This window comes from Ylistrum balloti, unplaced genomic scaffold (assembly GCF_031769215.1).
Source record: "Ylistrum balloti isolate Yb309-2 unplaced genomic scaffold, AGI_CSIRO_Ybal_v1 Utg369614, whole genome shotgun sequence".
Classification (NCBI taxonomy): Eukaryota; Metazoa; Mollusca; class Bivalvia; order Pectinida; family Pectinidae; genus Ylistrum; species Ylistrum balloti.
This window is the reverse complement of record NW_026781888.1, coordinates 20,655-36,353: the sequence shown is the minus strand read 5'-3', so window position 1 is coordinate 36,353 and position 15,699 is coordinate 20,655. Positions and strand designations below refer to the sequence as shown.

Below are 15,699 nucleotides of genomic sequence, written 5' to 3'. Positions count from 1 at the left end.
TTGTGCATTGTCTCATTTTCTGACTGAGTTGAAAAACAACATGGCAGACAGATGGCCATCTTGGAATTTGTCAGTAAAAGTATGTAATCATTTTTTCTGGGAAAGTACTTGATGGATCTTTTGCATATTTCATATGTAGAGACCCCATTATCCCTTCAAGTAGTTGTGCATTGTTCCATTTGTTTCTGTAACATTTTGATTTGGATTTCAGGTTAATGAATGTTCTCAGATGAACAAATTAAAAACTAATAAGTGTCTGTTAGTGTCTGACCTTAGACAATGGGCTGTTATGCTAAGTGACACAACTAAATCTCAATGCAGCAAATCTTTCTGCCTGAAGAAGCATTAAGATTCCAGAGGTATTCAATGTTCCCATGAAACGTACTTAGTTGGGGAAGTAAAAGAGAAAGCAGTGCCCAGGGGGAATTAGAAGTACGTAAAATGTAAGATAAAACATAAGCTAATAACTTCAAACTCTTCCAATAACAACAATAACTAGAAATTTTCAACAGACAATTTTAACAGGCTTTTCACCTATTTTGACCTGTAATTAAAGGCAATGTCTACAATACATTGGCACTCTGCATGAAATCAAAGCACCAAAGGAATCATCAATAGTAAGAGATCAAAGCACTGTTTTCCAAAATATTGCTGTTTAACATTGTTTTTAACAGTACAAAAAAAAAAAAATAAAAAATAAGAAGTTGAATTTTTGGAAAACATTACCTATTGTTATCAATAGTAATTGTCCACAGGAGGTTTTTAAGGAATTTCACAATTGTTTACCTCTTAAAGTAGTAAATTAAATTCTTTGGAATTTTTCACATGATTGACGCCTCTGACCTTGAAAGTGGGTCAAGGTTATTCATATTTACAAATTTGATAGACAATAGTCTGAGCATTATATTTGGGATGTATCGAACGTCTAGGCCTTGCCAATCTTGAAGAAGTTTCGTATATGTTAATACCCTACACTGAAGTTTTAAACTTTGACCCCTAAGAAAAGCTGGAAGGTGGTGTTTTGTGGAGGTTTTGTTTGAACCAATAAAAAAAATTTCTACAGAAGGTTTTTAAATGGAACACGTAACTGTTGTATTATTAAAAATTAAGAAAACGTCATTTAATGCTATTAATATAATTAACTGCAGTGACCTTGAAATTAGGTCAAGGTCAACAGTATTAAAAACAATAACAGACAATCATATTACCTTAATATCATATATATCATATATCAGATTTCAAATTTCTACATCCTTTTAAACTTGAGAAGATGTTTCGTATACATAGTTACCTTACATTGAAGTTTTGAACTTTAACCTCTTTGGAAAACAGGAAGTTGAACTTTTGTGGAATTTTTGTTTCAAGCAATCAAAAGCAAGTCTCAACAGGAAATTGTTAGCGAAATAATGTAACTGTTTTACTCTTAAAATGTAAAAAAATGTCATTTAATGATTATAATTGACCACTGTGAACTTGAAAGTAGGTCAAGGTCTTTCACATTAACAAACCTAATATGCAATTGCCTTAGCATTATGTGTATGAAATATCAAAGGCTAGACCTTACTGAACTGGAGAAATTTCGGATAGTTTGGTACCCTAAATTGCACTTTTTGAACTTTGACCCTTACCGAAAACCGCTTATTTGAAATTCTACATAACATATCCAAAGATGATTTCAAAACATCACGTCATTATTGAAAAAATAAAAATTGGCGTCTTGGCAGCCATTTTGTTCCATCGACAAAGTTGAAAATCACGTCATAATTTAGAAGGCACGTTACCAAACCTATTCGATAACAAACAAAATTTCATCGTAGGATCTTGGAGTTATGTTAGTTCAAACTTTCTGTCTGTAATTTACCGAATTAGATGGTTAACTACGTCTACAACAAATCTATTGCCTGAGAGAAGTACCAACATTTGGCGATAAATTTTTTCTAGAACATCTATGTTGCCTGAGAGAAGTACGGACATTTGGTGGTAATCTACTTCTACAACATTTCTATTGCCTGAGAGAAGTGCCAAATTTGGTGGTTAACTACGTCTACAACAAAATTATTGCCTGAGAGAAGTATCAAATTTGGTGGTTAACTACGTCTACAACAAAATTATTGCCTGAGAGAAGTACCAACAATTGGCGATAAACAACTTTTACGACATCACTATTGCCCGAGAGAAGTACCGAATTAGATGGTTAACTACGTCTACAACAAATCTATTGCCTGAGAGAAGTACCAACATTTGGCGATAAATTTTTTCTACAACATTTCTATTGCCTGAGAGAAGTACCAAATTTGGTGGTTAACTACGTCTACAACAAAATTATTGCCTGAGAGAAGTACCAACATTTGGCGATAAACAACTTCTACGACATCTCTATTGCCTGAGAGAAGTACCAACAATTGGCGATAAACAACTTCTACGACATCTCTAATGCCTGAGAGAAGTACCAACAATTGGCGATAAACAACTTTTACGACATCACTATTGCCCGAGAGAAGTACCGAATTGGATGGTTAACTACGTCTACAATAAATCTATTGCCTGAGAGAAGTACCAATATTTGGCGATAAATTTCTTCTACAACATTTCTATTGCCTGAGTGAAGTACCATTATTTGCTGGTAATCTACTTATACAACATTTTCTATTGCCCGAGAGAAGTACCAACAATTGGCGGTTAACTTCTTCAACAACTCTATTGCCTTAGCATCTCTTTTGCCTGAGAGAAGTACCGTGCATTTGTTTTCCAACTCCTCACAGAATCAAGTATGAATATCTTGCCAAATCCTTGATAATTGTTAACCAGTTCTCTAAATTCCTCTTGCCTTCACATGTTATGCGGCTGACGTTTGTTCTGAGAAAGTTTTGAAATCTAATTTAGAAATAAATCTCATTGATAGCGAGATTGTTGCGAGGAACAAAGTGATCAATTTCTTTCCGAATTTTGCAATCAAGTAGTTTGGCTTATACAGGTTCCAGCTCAATTCCTAAAATTACAGCACAAGAGAAGAAGACTTAAAGGTTTTCATATATTCTTCAATGATAGAACTTGTAGAAGGTGATATTACTTGCTTGGATTGACTAATTTATATGGTGGGTATTGTCAATGAAGCAGAAGACGCGTTTCCTGTTTCCTTCAGGAACGGCTGGTCTTACTTTCTTTGAACTTTTACTGGAGTTCCGATGTAAATGTTTTTTGCTTAACTTGCCCTAGTTTTATTGAATGTTATTTTGGATTATGACTGAGTTGATATTTTTTGTGTGTTTTGTGTTTGTTAGGTGATATAATTGGTAAAAAATTAAACATGTAGTTTTTTGTTGAGCCACTTGGTTTAATTCTGTACCGAAGCTGTCAAATAGATTGCATTGGATTACTGCTCACAGTGACAACTTTTTGTCAAAACAGCATTATCCATCGACCTTGCGACCAAGTAACTTATGATTGCTGGGTTGGTTGGAATCAGTTAAAAGGTAACCCATTATGGTTTTTTTGCCAAAAGTTTGGAATTAGTCTCAGAAGATTCCAAGGAATGCAATCATTAATGAAAAACACCTCCGGCTGACTAGGGTGGTGAATGACCCGAAAATCGTAAGGTAATTTGGGATCAAATCCCACGGACGAAAATTAGACATTATTTAAAGATACTGTGCCTACAGATCGCCATATCTTTTCAGTAATTCTTCCTGTTATTACATAAAAAAAAACCTTATGTTCCTAAACCGACAAATCGGTTTGCCAAGATTTGTGTTTTTATTTTTAGATCTACGTTACAATCCAGTGCATGTTACTACCAGTTGCTGTTGTTGAGTGAGGCCTTACACTGGCTCGACATGTCCTCTATGACATCCGGCATGGAAGGTTTTACTTGCTTAGTGAACCCATCGTTTATTGGAGTGGTTACTGTGATGAGTTGGTCTTGGTTGTATCCTAGCCTACTTTATCTAATTATAAATGTAAAATGCTGTAAAGTAGTGCTAGCTTTTATGTATGCTTACCTTAACTGTAGCAAAAAGACACAAGAGAGAGGAAAGTTCATCAGCAATCTTCTAACTTGAAATCATATATATCAAGTCATGCCGTCAATGGCTCTAATATAGGACGATATCATTTGACTTCAATCAGAATGGACCCCAAAAATCTCCAATGTCTACCACATGGCACAACGAAGAATGTCGCAATAATTAGTACAAGTTATTAGTCGTACATGCATTATTTTCAATAACTATAAACAATAGGGTCCATATTTACAAATAAGAAGTTTGTTCTATAGCGTAATGATAAATACATCTGATAATGAAATATTAAGAACACGTTGGCCTCATTCTACAAGGCTTAAGAAGTATAAGTAGTCATGTTAAACCTTGGCAAAACATATCAACGCTTTGTCTTATTTACTCGGACATAAGTAAACCAACGTACACAGAAAAGTCCTTCTGTGTAACAGTATCTTTTTGATGACGAGTTCTAGGGTTCTAACGTCCGCCAAATTGTTGACAATTTATTTTTCCCTGGATCTTAATTATATGTTCTATAACAAATAATGTATAACTTCTTATCTGGTAATGGATTGAAACATGTTTTTGATTCTTTCGTAGAAATGTCTAAGTCCTTGCATTAAAGCTTGGAATACACCTCCATCATCAGCACATTCTTGTCTATACTGGTTGTCACTTTCTTCCTGCTCTTCAATATCCTCCACACCTGGCACACATATTTGATCGTCTTCCACCTCCTCTTTGAGTTCGGTTATGTTAGATTCGTCTTCAATCTGTCTCAGTGGTTTTTTCTTATCTCTAATTTCCTTCTTGTAATCAGACATAATCTTCGCTGCAATTTCAAATTCTTGGTTTGAAAAACATTTTGGAATGTTTTGGTCCATTACAAACTCCACCCTATTAATACATTCTTCTACTTGCTTTTCGTTTTCATGATTTAATGCATTGTTATTAAGAAACATATGTCCTCCTTTACAAAGTTCGATAAATGATTTCACGCTAACCGGAAGCCTTTCCAGTAATGTCTTCTCAGTCAAAAACTGTCTCTTCATTTCATCTAGCTTTGTAAACACAACCATGGAGTAATTTACCATTGCGTCCCCAAATGTTTGTTTCAGTAGATTTAACGCATCATTTTCCTCTGGCGTAATGCGAATGTTTGACGGCAAAAAGATTAGAAACATATGGGGACCAGGGGCAGCGAGACCAATACATTTAATAAGTTCGGCTTGCGTTTCATGAATTGGTAAATGACTGTCAAACAAGCCCGGTGTGTCAACAATCAATAGCTGTCTTCCTCGTACGTGTCCCTTGGCAAAGGAACATTTTCTTGTAACGGAGGTACCCCCTGGCACCACAGGAAAGGCAGATCGTCCTAGAATAGTGTTACCTGATGAGCTTTTCCCAGAACCTGTCTTCCCAATCAATATGATCCTTATCTTCACAGCCAATCGTCTTATATCGCCTACGGATAGAAATAGCACGATAATCTTACATGGTTGACGGTATCGTATATTTACCTTTGTCATTCAGATAGAAGAACGGTTAATGGTGTACTCTGGCCGGTTTGCTTTACTTAGATATGGAATACTTTGAAATGCACAGTAAAGTGCGATTATTAGATGGGAAAGTGATTGTTAGTTGTTTTTATTATTATTTTAATCAGTTGTTAAATCATATTCTTTGATATTTTTCAAAATGAAATCTGTAAATAAACTATACCCTGCATTAAGTAATTCTGTTGAAAATCAACATTGCAAATTTATTTAGGTTCTCCTTCATAAACAACTATTTCTCTCCGAATGTCTCCCTTGTAAGTACCTCAATATTTGACTTAAAGTTCAGCTTATTTGCTAAAAGTGGATCGGATTACTGCAAGCAATTCCCTATACGTACATCATTCCCAGATACATATGTAACACGTTTTTTTAAAATTATATTTCTGTACCTATCTATTTATCATTATCAAATCGATATATGCATTTTCTTAATTTCTTTCCTTTCAAGTTACGTATATTGTAACTTTAGATTACAAGAATAAGGCAAAGGGACATGCTATGCATACCGAGCCCACCTGATAAAGATTAAGTCTTTATGCAACTTTGCTAACTAAATACTTACTGGTTATGAGAGAATGAGGTGGGAGTGATGCTGATGCTAATTTTTTGGTTTCTTTTTCTCTAAATTTCCTTCCAACCATAGCTGTAACATAAATGTTAATGTTATCGGTTATTAATCAAAAGGTGTAAATTGATTTGTACCACGTGATTGTCACTATATAAATACTATTTATACCTTCGTTATATAGCATATAATCGTAATGATAATACATATATGGCTCACATTGTATTGATGATAATATGAAATAGGATATAAATTCTTCGTGTTTTGTATGTCAGCAAGGAAGCATTGTTCAGTATGATTATCATAGTAATTTTTATGCTAAGAGCATTTTCATTACAGAATAGTAGACTAATGCAGGCCACAACTTCCATGATAATGTGTGGATGAGCAGATATAAAACAATCTGTTGTATAGGTATGTAAATATATATGTAAATAAATGTACCCATCAAATTGGTATGCCTAGTGTTATGTCCCTTTACGTGGATACAAAACAGCTCAGATCAAGAACATTACGTAAGTACGGTTGGAGGTTAAATACGTTAAATATTTCCGGGATAAACTTGTAAATTCGCAATACTGTATATTTTGGTACAAAATCATTACGTTGTGAAACTATTAAACCAATAAGTGTGCCCTTCATCAGTAAAAGATAGAATGAAAACCTGAAGGTCACGCACGAACGAGAAAAAGTCGTAATTCAATAACATTTTAGGAATTTCACTTACATTTACTAAATTTTGCACTTGCCATCTCCTGTAACATAAATAAAAAGTATTATATACAGATGTGGGTTTTACTGATTGTCTTCGAGGAACATTGCTGTGGTTAACACGATTTTACACGAGAATCATCATTGTTGAGTCTTTTTTTTAAATTAAAAGTTAATGTTCTTCCCTGATATATTTATCTATTTGGTTGGATCGTTAATCTTTGTTTAATATTCATTTTGCTTCTCACACTGTTAGTGTAACTAAACGAATGATACAGAGTGGTGAATCCTAAAAGGACGAAAAAGCTGAATGACTAGTTTCATAAATAACTCAACATGTTTCTATTTCTAATACTGAACTCGTTTTAAAAGTGATTTTCATTTGTATGTCCTTTGTACTACTGTTTGTATGAATTACGATAATTTTAGACAAATATGATGTAACATACATACCATTTGTATCTTTGCTGGCATTAACAGAATATTATTCTAATCACAATGTGTTAAATCACTGTGTTAGTCAATGACATAGGCAGCCATTAGATATTTAGATTATCTGTTAACTTTAGTTTTATTTGTTATCGATCGATATCCGAATGAATAATATCCATGTATAAGATAAAAATAAACTGAGAAGGTCTAGTCGAGACATTTTATTTGTAAAGATATACATAGTACTCCAATTATTATTATTCAAATTTGTTACAATTTTTTTCAAAATAAAAAGTCACAGTGAAATAGTTTAACTTAATGACATCATCTTAGGAGAGCGATATTCTCTAGCTATGATTCAGATGACACTAAAACTAATAGAGCTGATCAGAGTGGTATAACTAACTTAGGCCTGTTATATGTGATACAAAACCAGCTGATTACAACTTACAACACAAAGATACCATATCAGGGTTTTGGATAACACTGAATTGAACTGACACAATAGGTGAGATAATATTTACAAACATTGTCGTCAAATAGCATGTACATGTTTATCAAACGATTGAAGGGTTGTACACACAAATGAAAACATCGTTCATCACAAGTCTGTAATCATGCTGCGTAACTGCGGGATAGACTAAAGTGACTCAATTTACGGATGGAGAAACGCATTATGAATCTGAACTTACAAAACCTGTTTTCTGTAGACATAAAAACGCATGTTGTTATTTATACAGCGATGTTAGCATGCAGTTAAATCGTATACTTTATCACTTAAAAGATCTTTGTATTTTAAAATGTCTTCACGTGATCACTGGAGCAGTCATGTATAACACTCCATTGCTTTCTTTTAGTTTCAAACATCACATATTCCTTTAGTGTATATAAGTATAACCCAATGGCATCATCTTAGGAGAGAGATATTCTCTAGCTATGATTCAGATGACACTAAAACTGATAGAGCTGATCAGATTTATTCACATATGTAAAAATCTAGGGTGTGTTTAAATGCTAAAAAACTTATTTCAATTCGTTATTTTATATCGTAGTTTTAATTAAGACTTTGCCCAAAAATAAAGATACTCTATCACTAGATATATTTCACTGATTTAAAGGGAATGTTTTGGAACCAATATCAGCATCAATACACTCACCTGTATGTACTGCAGTATAACTCATATATGGCCAGGTCACTTATTTACTTCCTCATACAGTTTGTAAACCTCGATACTCTACAAAGGTGCATAACTACATGTAGAACGTATCTGCGCATGTAACGTACTAGCGTTATATATATATATATATATATATATATATATATATATATATGTTCTCGGCAGACTAATAGCAGACCATGTTAAGGTCTAACTGTACATAAGCTCTTATTTTGGCCTCATAAAATGCTATCACGATACCAATAATCTACTTAAAACATAAACATGAAAAGAAAAAAAAATATGATATCAGACGATACAGAAAAGGATCGCTGACATATGACTAACACTTAAAAATTGAACGTGGGAGGTGCAGTTCTCTTTAGATTAGACCGGTTACCATACTTCGTTTGAGGATCCGCCAAGTTAGTCCATTGTATTAGCTAACACATGAAGGCACGTAGACCACAATGGCACATACCCAGGTGACACCGCTGTGGCATATACCATCCTGTGTTTACAACACCTTTAAGAAATTGCTTAAAAGAATGTAAGAATTAATATCTGCCTCATTTGAACAATTTAGCGTTTTATATTGGTTACTCGTAAGAGATGTCATAAACACATATTTATCAAACGCTTGCGCATATAAATACTTCAGTTTTGTTGAGGTACACGCCTATTAATATTTGTTTATTTGATGGATAAGTTGTGACACTCATATTTCAGGGTTTTACTTTTGGCGGACAATTATTTTTCAAAGAAAGAAATTCAAATTTCAATTGAAATTAATAATTTAATTTAATTTCCTAAATGAAGTGTAATATGTGCCATTGATCGTTTGTTCCTTTTGCAGATAATCTACCATCAGAACACTATTAGCATCCCAGAAAACTGAGGTCATAACCTCCCCAGCCGTTGGAGCTGTATTTGGCGGGAGTGAAATAGGGTGCTTTTATTGTTTAGAGTATTGTTTGGCCTCTGGGATAAAATGATGGACCCACGTTTCATCAATAGTCACAACACTCTGCAGAAAGTTAGCAGAATCTGCATTGGGTGCACAGCCTTAGAATTTACTGTCGAATCTCCAGTACATAAAACTAACGTATTATCTCCATTCTAGAATGAGTTGAGTCTAATAGTGATATATTTATCACAATATCAACGGAATTGTACAAAGCCTGAGATCTACACCATTTTGTTTTAAAAAAGAAAGTCTATCATGTCTTCTTTGCAAATTATGACTCTCCATTTCAACCATTGATGACATAGAGACCCCGCCCACTTTCCTGTCAAGCGTTCGATAGATTCGGGTTAGGATGTAGTTGGAGGCATATGGATTTTTTTAACTGGATTAGCTCTCTTAGTTCTTGTTTTATTTATATTTACACAACCGAAATTCCTCATGTCTATCTCAAACCTGTACGGTATCTTTTCACTTCAGTAGGTTTCTTTTAAGTAAAGTTGAGGATTTATGTATCATTCTGTGTAGAATAATCCAGTTAAGGTAGGAGACAGGCGGTCATATTGAATTTCGCATAGTAAAGCTTCTGATCCCTATTTCTGAAGAAGTACTGAATGGATCTCTCTCAAATTCCACATGTAGATTCCTTTGAGCCCTAGTTGTGCCTGTTCGATTTTGAAACTGATCACAAAATCAAATGGCTTCCAGGCAACCGTTTATGATTTGTCAGTTAAAGGCTATCATTGCTATTCCCGCAAATGAATGTTCAAATTTCATTAAGAGCAAAGCGAAGAAGATCCAACTTTCGGAAAGCACAAATAAAGACCAAATGATGGTGGGCGCCAAGGTGCCTCTATGATCTCTTGTTAAAAGTGTGTACAAGATATCTTATGAATTTCTCAAGAGATTTAATTCATCTTAAAATGTATCAATAAGTGAAAGGTATATTTTTCTTTCTGCATTTACAAAGACACGCTTATTATAAAGCTGTAAAAATGCTTTAATCAGGTCAAGTTTTATTAGATTATACACATCAGATCATTATATATTGACAAAAATAACAATAATTATCTTAAACAAACTAGATGTCATCAGCTCCTGTCTGGACCAATTTTAAAAAGGAAGGCCATTTCTTAGTTGGAGAACTTAGGGAAAACCAAAGGGTACAGGCATGTGACCCCATACATCTTCACATTTGGTTCAGGAATCAAATTCCAAAGCCTAGGCGAAAGCTGAATGCAATACCACTGCCATTCGTCTCTAGATCTGGAGTTATTATCCTTGGAACAAATACTCATTGTTATAAAGGATGTTGGAATGTCCCAATCTTTTCATTTGACTTTTTTGTCTGGCCTAGAATTATCATATGTTGTAAATATATTCATCTTGGAGATGGTTACATCATGCTTCAGCACTGCTATTCACATCTGAATGATTGTCTCATCCATGACACATTTTTCTCTGATGTAAGATTATGTATTGGTTAGCTTGTAATTAACAATAATATTGTAAAGATATTACAGTTTTATGAACAGAAATATGTAAGAAATAATACTATTGTTATAAGAATTAAAAATGATAGTTTTTTAACAATATAAACAAAGTTTTTAAAGGGCAAAATTCACAACTTTTTTAGCAGAATATCATCAGATGGATTACACATGGCTATCTTTTATTTTATTTGCGAACATTAACAAAGATTATGACAGATTTCTCTCTAGCATTATATTATCAATATCTAGTCTGCTTTTAGTCATTACTTTTGCCTTAAAAAGTCAGGCTAACTTGGGAAACAAAATGGCTTATAGCTGGCCATGCTTTAAGTTATAGTTTCACCCTTCAAAACACCTCCATCAGAATTATTATAAGATATAGAGATTTCGTTTATTGGTCACCAGTTGTACAAATCAAATTTTAAAGGTGAAAAGAAAACACTCATCAGGACAACCTTCTCAAAAAAAAAAAAAAAAACACTGCAAGAGGAAAAAAAAATAGGTAAAATGTGCTTTAAAATTTAAAAATACAATATAAAACTCAGCAAGACAATATAAACCTTAGAAGCACGATATAAAACTGGAAAAAATACCTCTTTCTTAAACTTTTAAGATTTCTCAGAGTTGAATTATTGAATACGCATGCACCGTTATAGTGCACACTAACAAAAGGTAACGAGAAAACGTTTGCAATTCAATGCATATTGAAATGGTGAATACAGGCTTTGGACAATCTCGTTTTCCTCGGAAATTCGAAGTGTTTTGGACAAATTCCTCTAAACATCTTCGTGCATGATCTCCTTTGTTGGTAAGTTTATTTCGATTTTCTTTTCAACACGCAAACTCTCGAAACATTTGTCAGCTGCTTCTGTAAAACTGATATTTATTGGAAAATCCATTTTCCTAGCCGCCTCTTTCTCCATATTTCTTGACTGTATTGACACTATTTGGACAGTTTCCTTTTCCTGGTCTTCTTTGTCTGGGGTGAAAATAAAAGATCCACTGTCGCCCATTTCAGCAAACAAATTGTCATGAACTCCCTGAACAAGATATCCACGCCCCTCGCTCCATAAAGGTACAGACTCGCTGGAGTTTCTAACATGGAAGTTGTTACTTCTGATGTAACCCTCTGTTAGGTCAGTTTCAGCGCCTCTTTTGTAGACAACATCGTCTATTTTTATTTCTTGTCTCAATGATACACAATTGCAAAATTTTCCGTTTTCATCATAAAAATTGAATAAATTGAAAAAAGACACAATATAAAACTGAGAAAATAGAAAACTTAGAAAGATAATATAAAACTTAGAAAACTTAGAAAGACAATATAAAACTTAGAGAGAAAATATAAAACTTCGAAAGATAATATAAAACTTAGAGAGAAAATATAAAACTTAGAAAGACGGTCAAAATTTAGAAAGACAATAAAAAACTTATAAAACTTAAAAATACAATATAAAACTTATAAAACTTAAAAATACAATATAAAACTTATAAAACTTAGAAATACAATATAAAACTTAGAGAGAAAATATAAAACTTAATAAGACGGTCAAAACTTAGAAAGTCGGTCAATACTTAGACAGACAATCAAAAAACTTATATAACTTAAAAATACAATATAAAAAACTTATAAAACTTAAAAATACAATATAAAACTTATAAAACTTAAAAATACAATATAAAACTTAGAGAGAAAATATAAAACTTTTCTAACATGGAAAGACAAAAAACTTAGATAGACAATATAAATCTTAGGGAGACAATCAAAACTTAGAAATACAATTGTATTCACAAGTATAAGCGACATTACAAGTGTTACACACCTCAATTTTAAAACTTCAATACACCACGTTTTTCACACAATGTCACACGAACTGTACTAGCAGTAAGTTTAAAGATCCATTTGTTCGTAATATAATGGAAATGAATACTGTACATTTGTTAAAACTATTGGTGTAGGTTATTCCCTTGTTTTCAGCATGGGTTGTAGTTCTTGATTGTAAAATACAAAATTATTCAGAAAATCTATATCTGTTCACAAAAGCTTAATTCACACTCAAAGTTGATGAAACGAGACAAACTGAGAAGGCCTCGTAACCGAACTGAATATCCTTGAAAACAGTACAGAGATAATCAGATAATCAATGATGTATCGGAAGTGCAAGCGCCGTGTAAATCGTGGTCCATCTAAGCAAGTCATGTCACGTTCTGAGATGAGAGCCAGGTTCAATACCATCAAAGTTATCAATAATGATAATATTGAACAATTGATACGCCTACCATATTGATAAATGTATTTCCCTATGAGATCACGATGACGACATTTTATTAAAGATGGGAAAATGTGCATTTGCTTGCGTGTTAAGATGAAAAATATCTTGGAAAAAATACCTCTTTCTTAAACTTTTAAGATTTCTCAGGGTTGAATTATTGAATACGCATGCACCGTTATAGTGCACACTAACAAAAGGTAACGAGAAAACGTTTGCAATTCAATGCATATTGAAATGGTGAATACAGGCTTTGGACAATCTCGTTTTCCTCGGAAATTCGAGGTGTTTTGGACAAATTCCTCTAAACATCTTCGTGCATGATCTCCTTTGTTGGTAACTTTATTTCGATTTTCTTTTCAACACGCAAACTCTCGAAACATTTGTCAGCTGCTTCTGTAAAACTGATATTTATTGGAAAATTCATTTTCCTAGCCGCCTCTTTCTCCATATTTCTTGACTGTATTGACACTATTTGGACAGTTTCCTTTTCCTGGTCTTCTTTGTCTCGGGTGAAAATAAAAGATCCACTGTCGCCCATTTCAGCAAACAAATTGTCATGAACTCCCTGAACAAGGTATCCACGCCCCTCGCTCCATAAAGGTACAGACTCGCTGGAGTTTCTAACATGGAAGTTGTTACTTATGATGTAACCCTTTGTTAGGTCAGTTTCAGCGCCTCTTTTGTAGACAACATCGTCTATTTTCATTTCTCGCCTCAATGGTACACAATTGCAAAGTTTTCCGTTTTCATCATAAAAATTGAATGAATACCCCGGGGTCAGTGCCTTTATAACAGCGATGTCAGGTTCATTCTGGCTGGCAATGCATTGTCCAAAACCCTCTGCATTGTCTCCTTCTTTGAAGTAATGCCCACTCGTTAGGCCCACTACAAATTCAGCTCCAGTGTTATCTTTGGCATTTGCAACCATTCCAAGTGTTCCAGTCTTGGGACCACAGTTGTTTGTTAGTCTGTCTCCCTGCTTCATATAGGTTGGTTTAAGAAATGTCTTTGAGGTAAATTCGACCTTTGGTGATTTGTAATCAGGGCTGCATGCTTTCTTCACACTGTTTACAATAGCTCGTCGTGTAGTGAAAGACTCGTCAACTATTACCACTATGCCAGTTGAAAGTAAACCGAAAGCCAGCACGCCATCCAACCTGTAAGGAAAGATATAATTCCTGATTCCATTTCTGAAGAACTGAACATGACCATCAATATTCTTACATACAATATATCAGTCAGCAATATTGCTGACATGATATCCGGAGATCATTTAAAAGTCTCACCAATTTTATACGTAGATGACTTGATGCTATAGAACTGATCGTTCCTCGTAAGAAGGATGAAATATTTCTTATCGAATCAAAATTATTTTATTTTCGAATACGCTGCAGTTCATATGAAATCGAAGAAATTTTTATTATGCAATGCCAACGAGACTGTAGTTCGGGTGAATATACAGTTGTTCCATGATAAGTTATCCATAGACATAGAACATTTGGACTTAAGTTTTAAAGAGACACATCAACGAGTAGTTGATTGCAAAACAAATTTAGCATGATACTCCAATACTCTTCAGTGATGCAAAGGGTCTGAAGTTTGAAATCAATATATAATAGGTCTTTGAAATGAATGAAAATTTATCAAAAGAGGTGCATGAATCCAATAATTCAATGTTTTTTCGTTTTTTCATATAGCTGATAATATCAGAAGAACGTTATGAACATGTGTAAAATGAGGAAAAGTTTCTGCAAGTGTTTTTCTTTCTTGCAATGTAGGTACCAAATTTGTAGTTGAAACTGAAATCATCATATAAACGATTAGGTTGCTAAAGCGTCTCCATCTCTGTTGCATTAATCAATTAAAGAAAAAGCTTGATATCAACACAATCTTAGTCACTGATTGACTCACTTTTTTAATGAAGTAGCGACATTTTCAGGAATACAGTCCGATACCGATGGCTTCAATGTGATCTTCCTGTTCAGCAAAGCATTTGCTGATTGCACAGCTTGTTCAACCAATCTTTGTTCATCCAAAGAAATAGTCGATTCTGTCTGTCGTAACTTGCCCAATATTTCCTCCGCATATGAGAACAGGGATTGAGAAAGCAAATCTGTAAGACCTTTCCGTTTGCCTTTTTCAGTCATATCGGTTTCCATGACACTGGCATTACTTTTTGGTGGCGGTGCGTTTGCAGGTTGCGACAAAACACGAAGCATAAATTGTGTCTGAAAAGCAAACATACAAGATAATATATTTTAACAGAGTTGCATGCGAATCGAAATGAATATGTTCATAAGAAAACATGAAGAATTGAAGTTCACAACGCTATAATTTCAGATAAGTTATTCAAACTCAGCTTACCCTGACATCTAATTTGTCACCAAACTTCTCAAACAGCAAGCAACAACAACTTCCTTTGGCCTCCTGTATCATGCGTGATCGACGGGACACTCCTGAAGAAATACAAAAAGATTAATCTGCGTTACACCATCCTTTAAGCCATATAGTTAAAGGATTAATTATTATTTCCCCTATTGGTCCCTG

The 15,699-nt window shown here is 33.9% G+C and overlaps 1 protein-coding gene across 1 annotated transcript; it reads right to left on the bottom strand.

Annotated features, from left to right (window-relative positions):
* Positions 1–4,555: 4,555 nt before the first annotated feature.
* On the bottom strand, positions 4,556–11,892 carry LOC132547744 (GTPase IMAP family member 4-like). Its single transcript, XM_060211547.1, has 4 exons — positions 11,662–11,892; positions 6,850–6,877; positions 6,120–6,200; positions 4,556–5,463 (listed from the first exon to the last, which is right to left on the bottom strand). Exons 1-4 carry the CDS (start codon positions 11,890–11,892, stop codon positions 4,556–4,558), a joined length of 1,248 nt encoding a protein of 415 aa, XP_060067530.1.
* Between the last annotated feature and the right edge of the window lie 3,807 nt (positions 11,893–15,699).

Excerpts from the sequence above, each read along its gene's own strand:
- LOC132547744 (XM_060211547.1), bottom strand. The coding sequence starts at position 11,892 with ATGGGCGACAGTGGATCTTTTATTTTCACCCCAGACAAAGAAGACCAG. Across the intron at positions 6,878-11,661 it reads AGGAGATCATGCACGAAGAT|GAGATGGCAAGTGCAAAATT; the intron begins GTTTAGAGGAAT and ends TTTATGTTACAG. Across the intron at positions 6,201-6,849 it reads AAGTGCAAAATTTAGTAAAT|CTATGGTTGGAAGGAAATTT; the intron begins GTAAGTGAAATT and ends TTTATGTTACAG.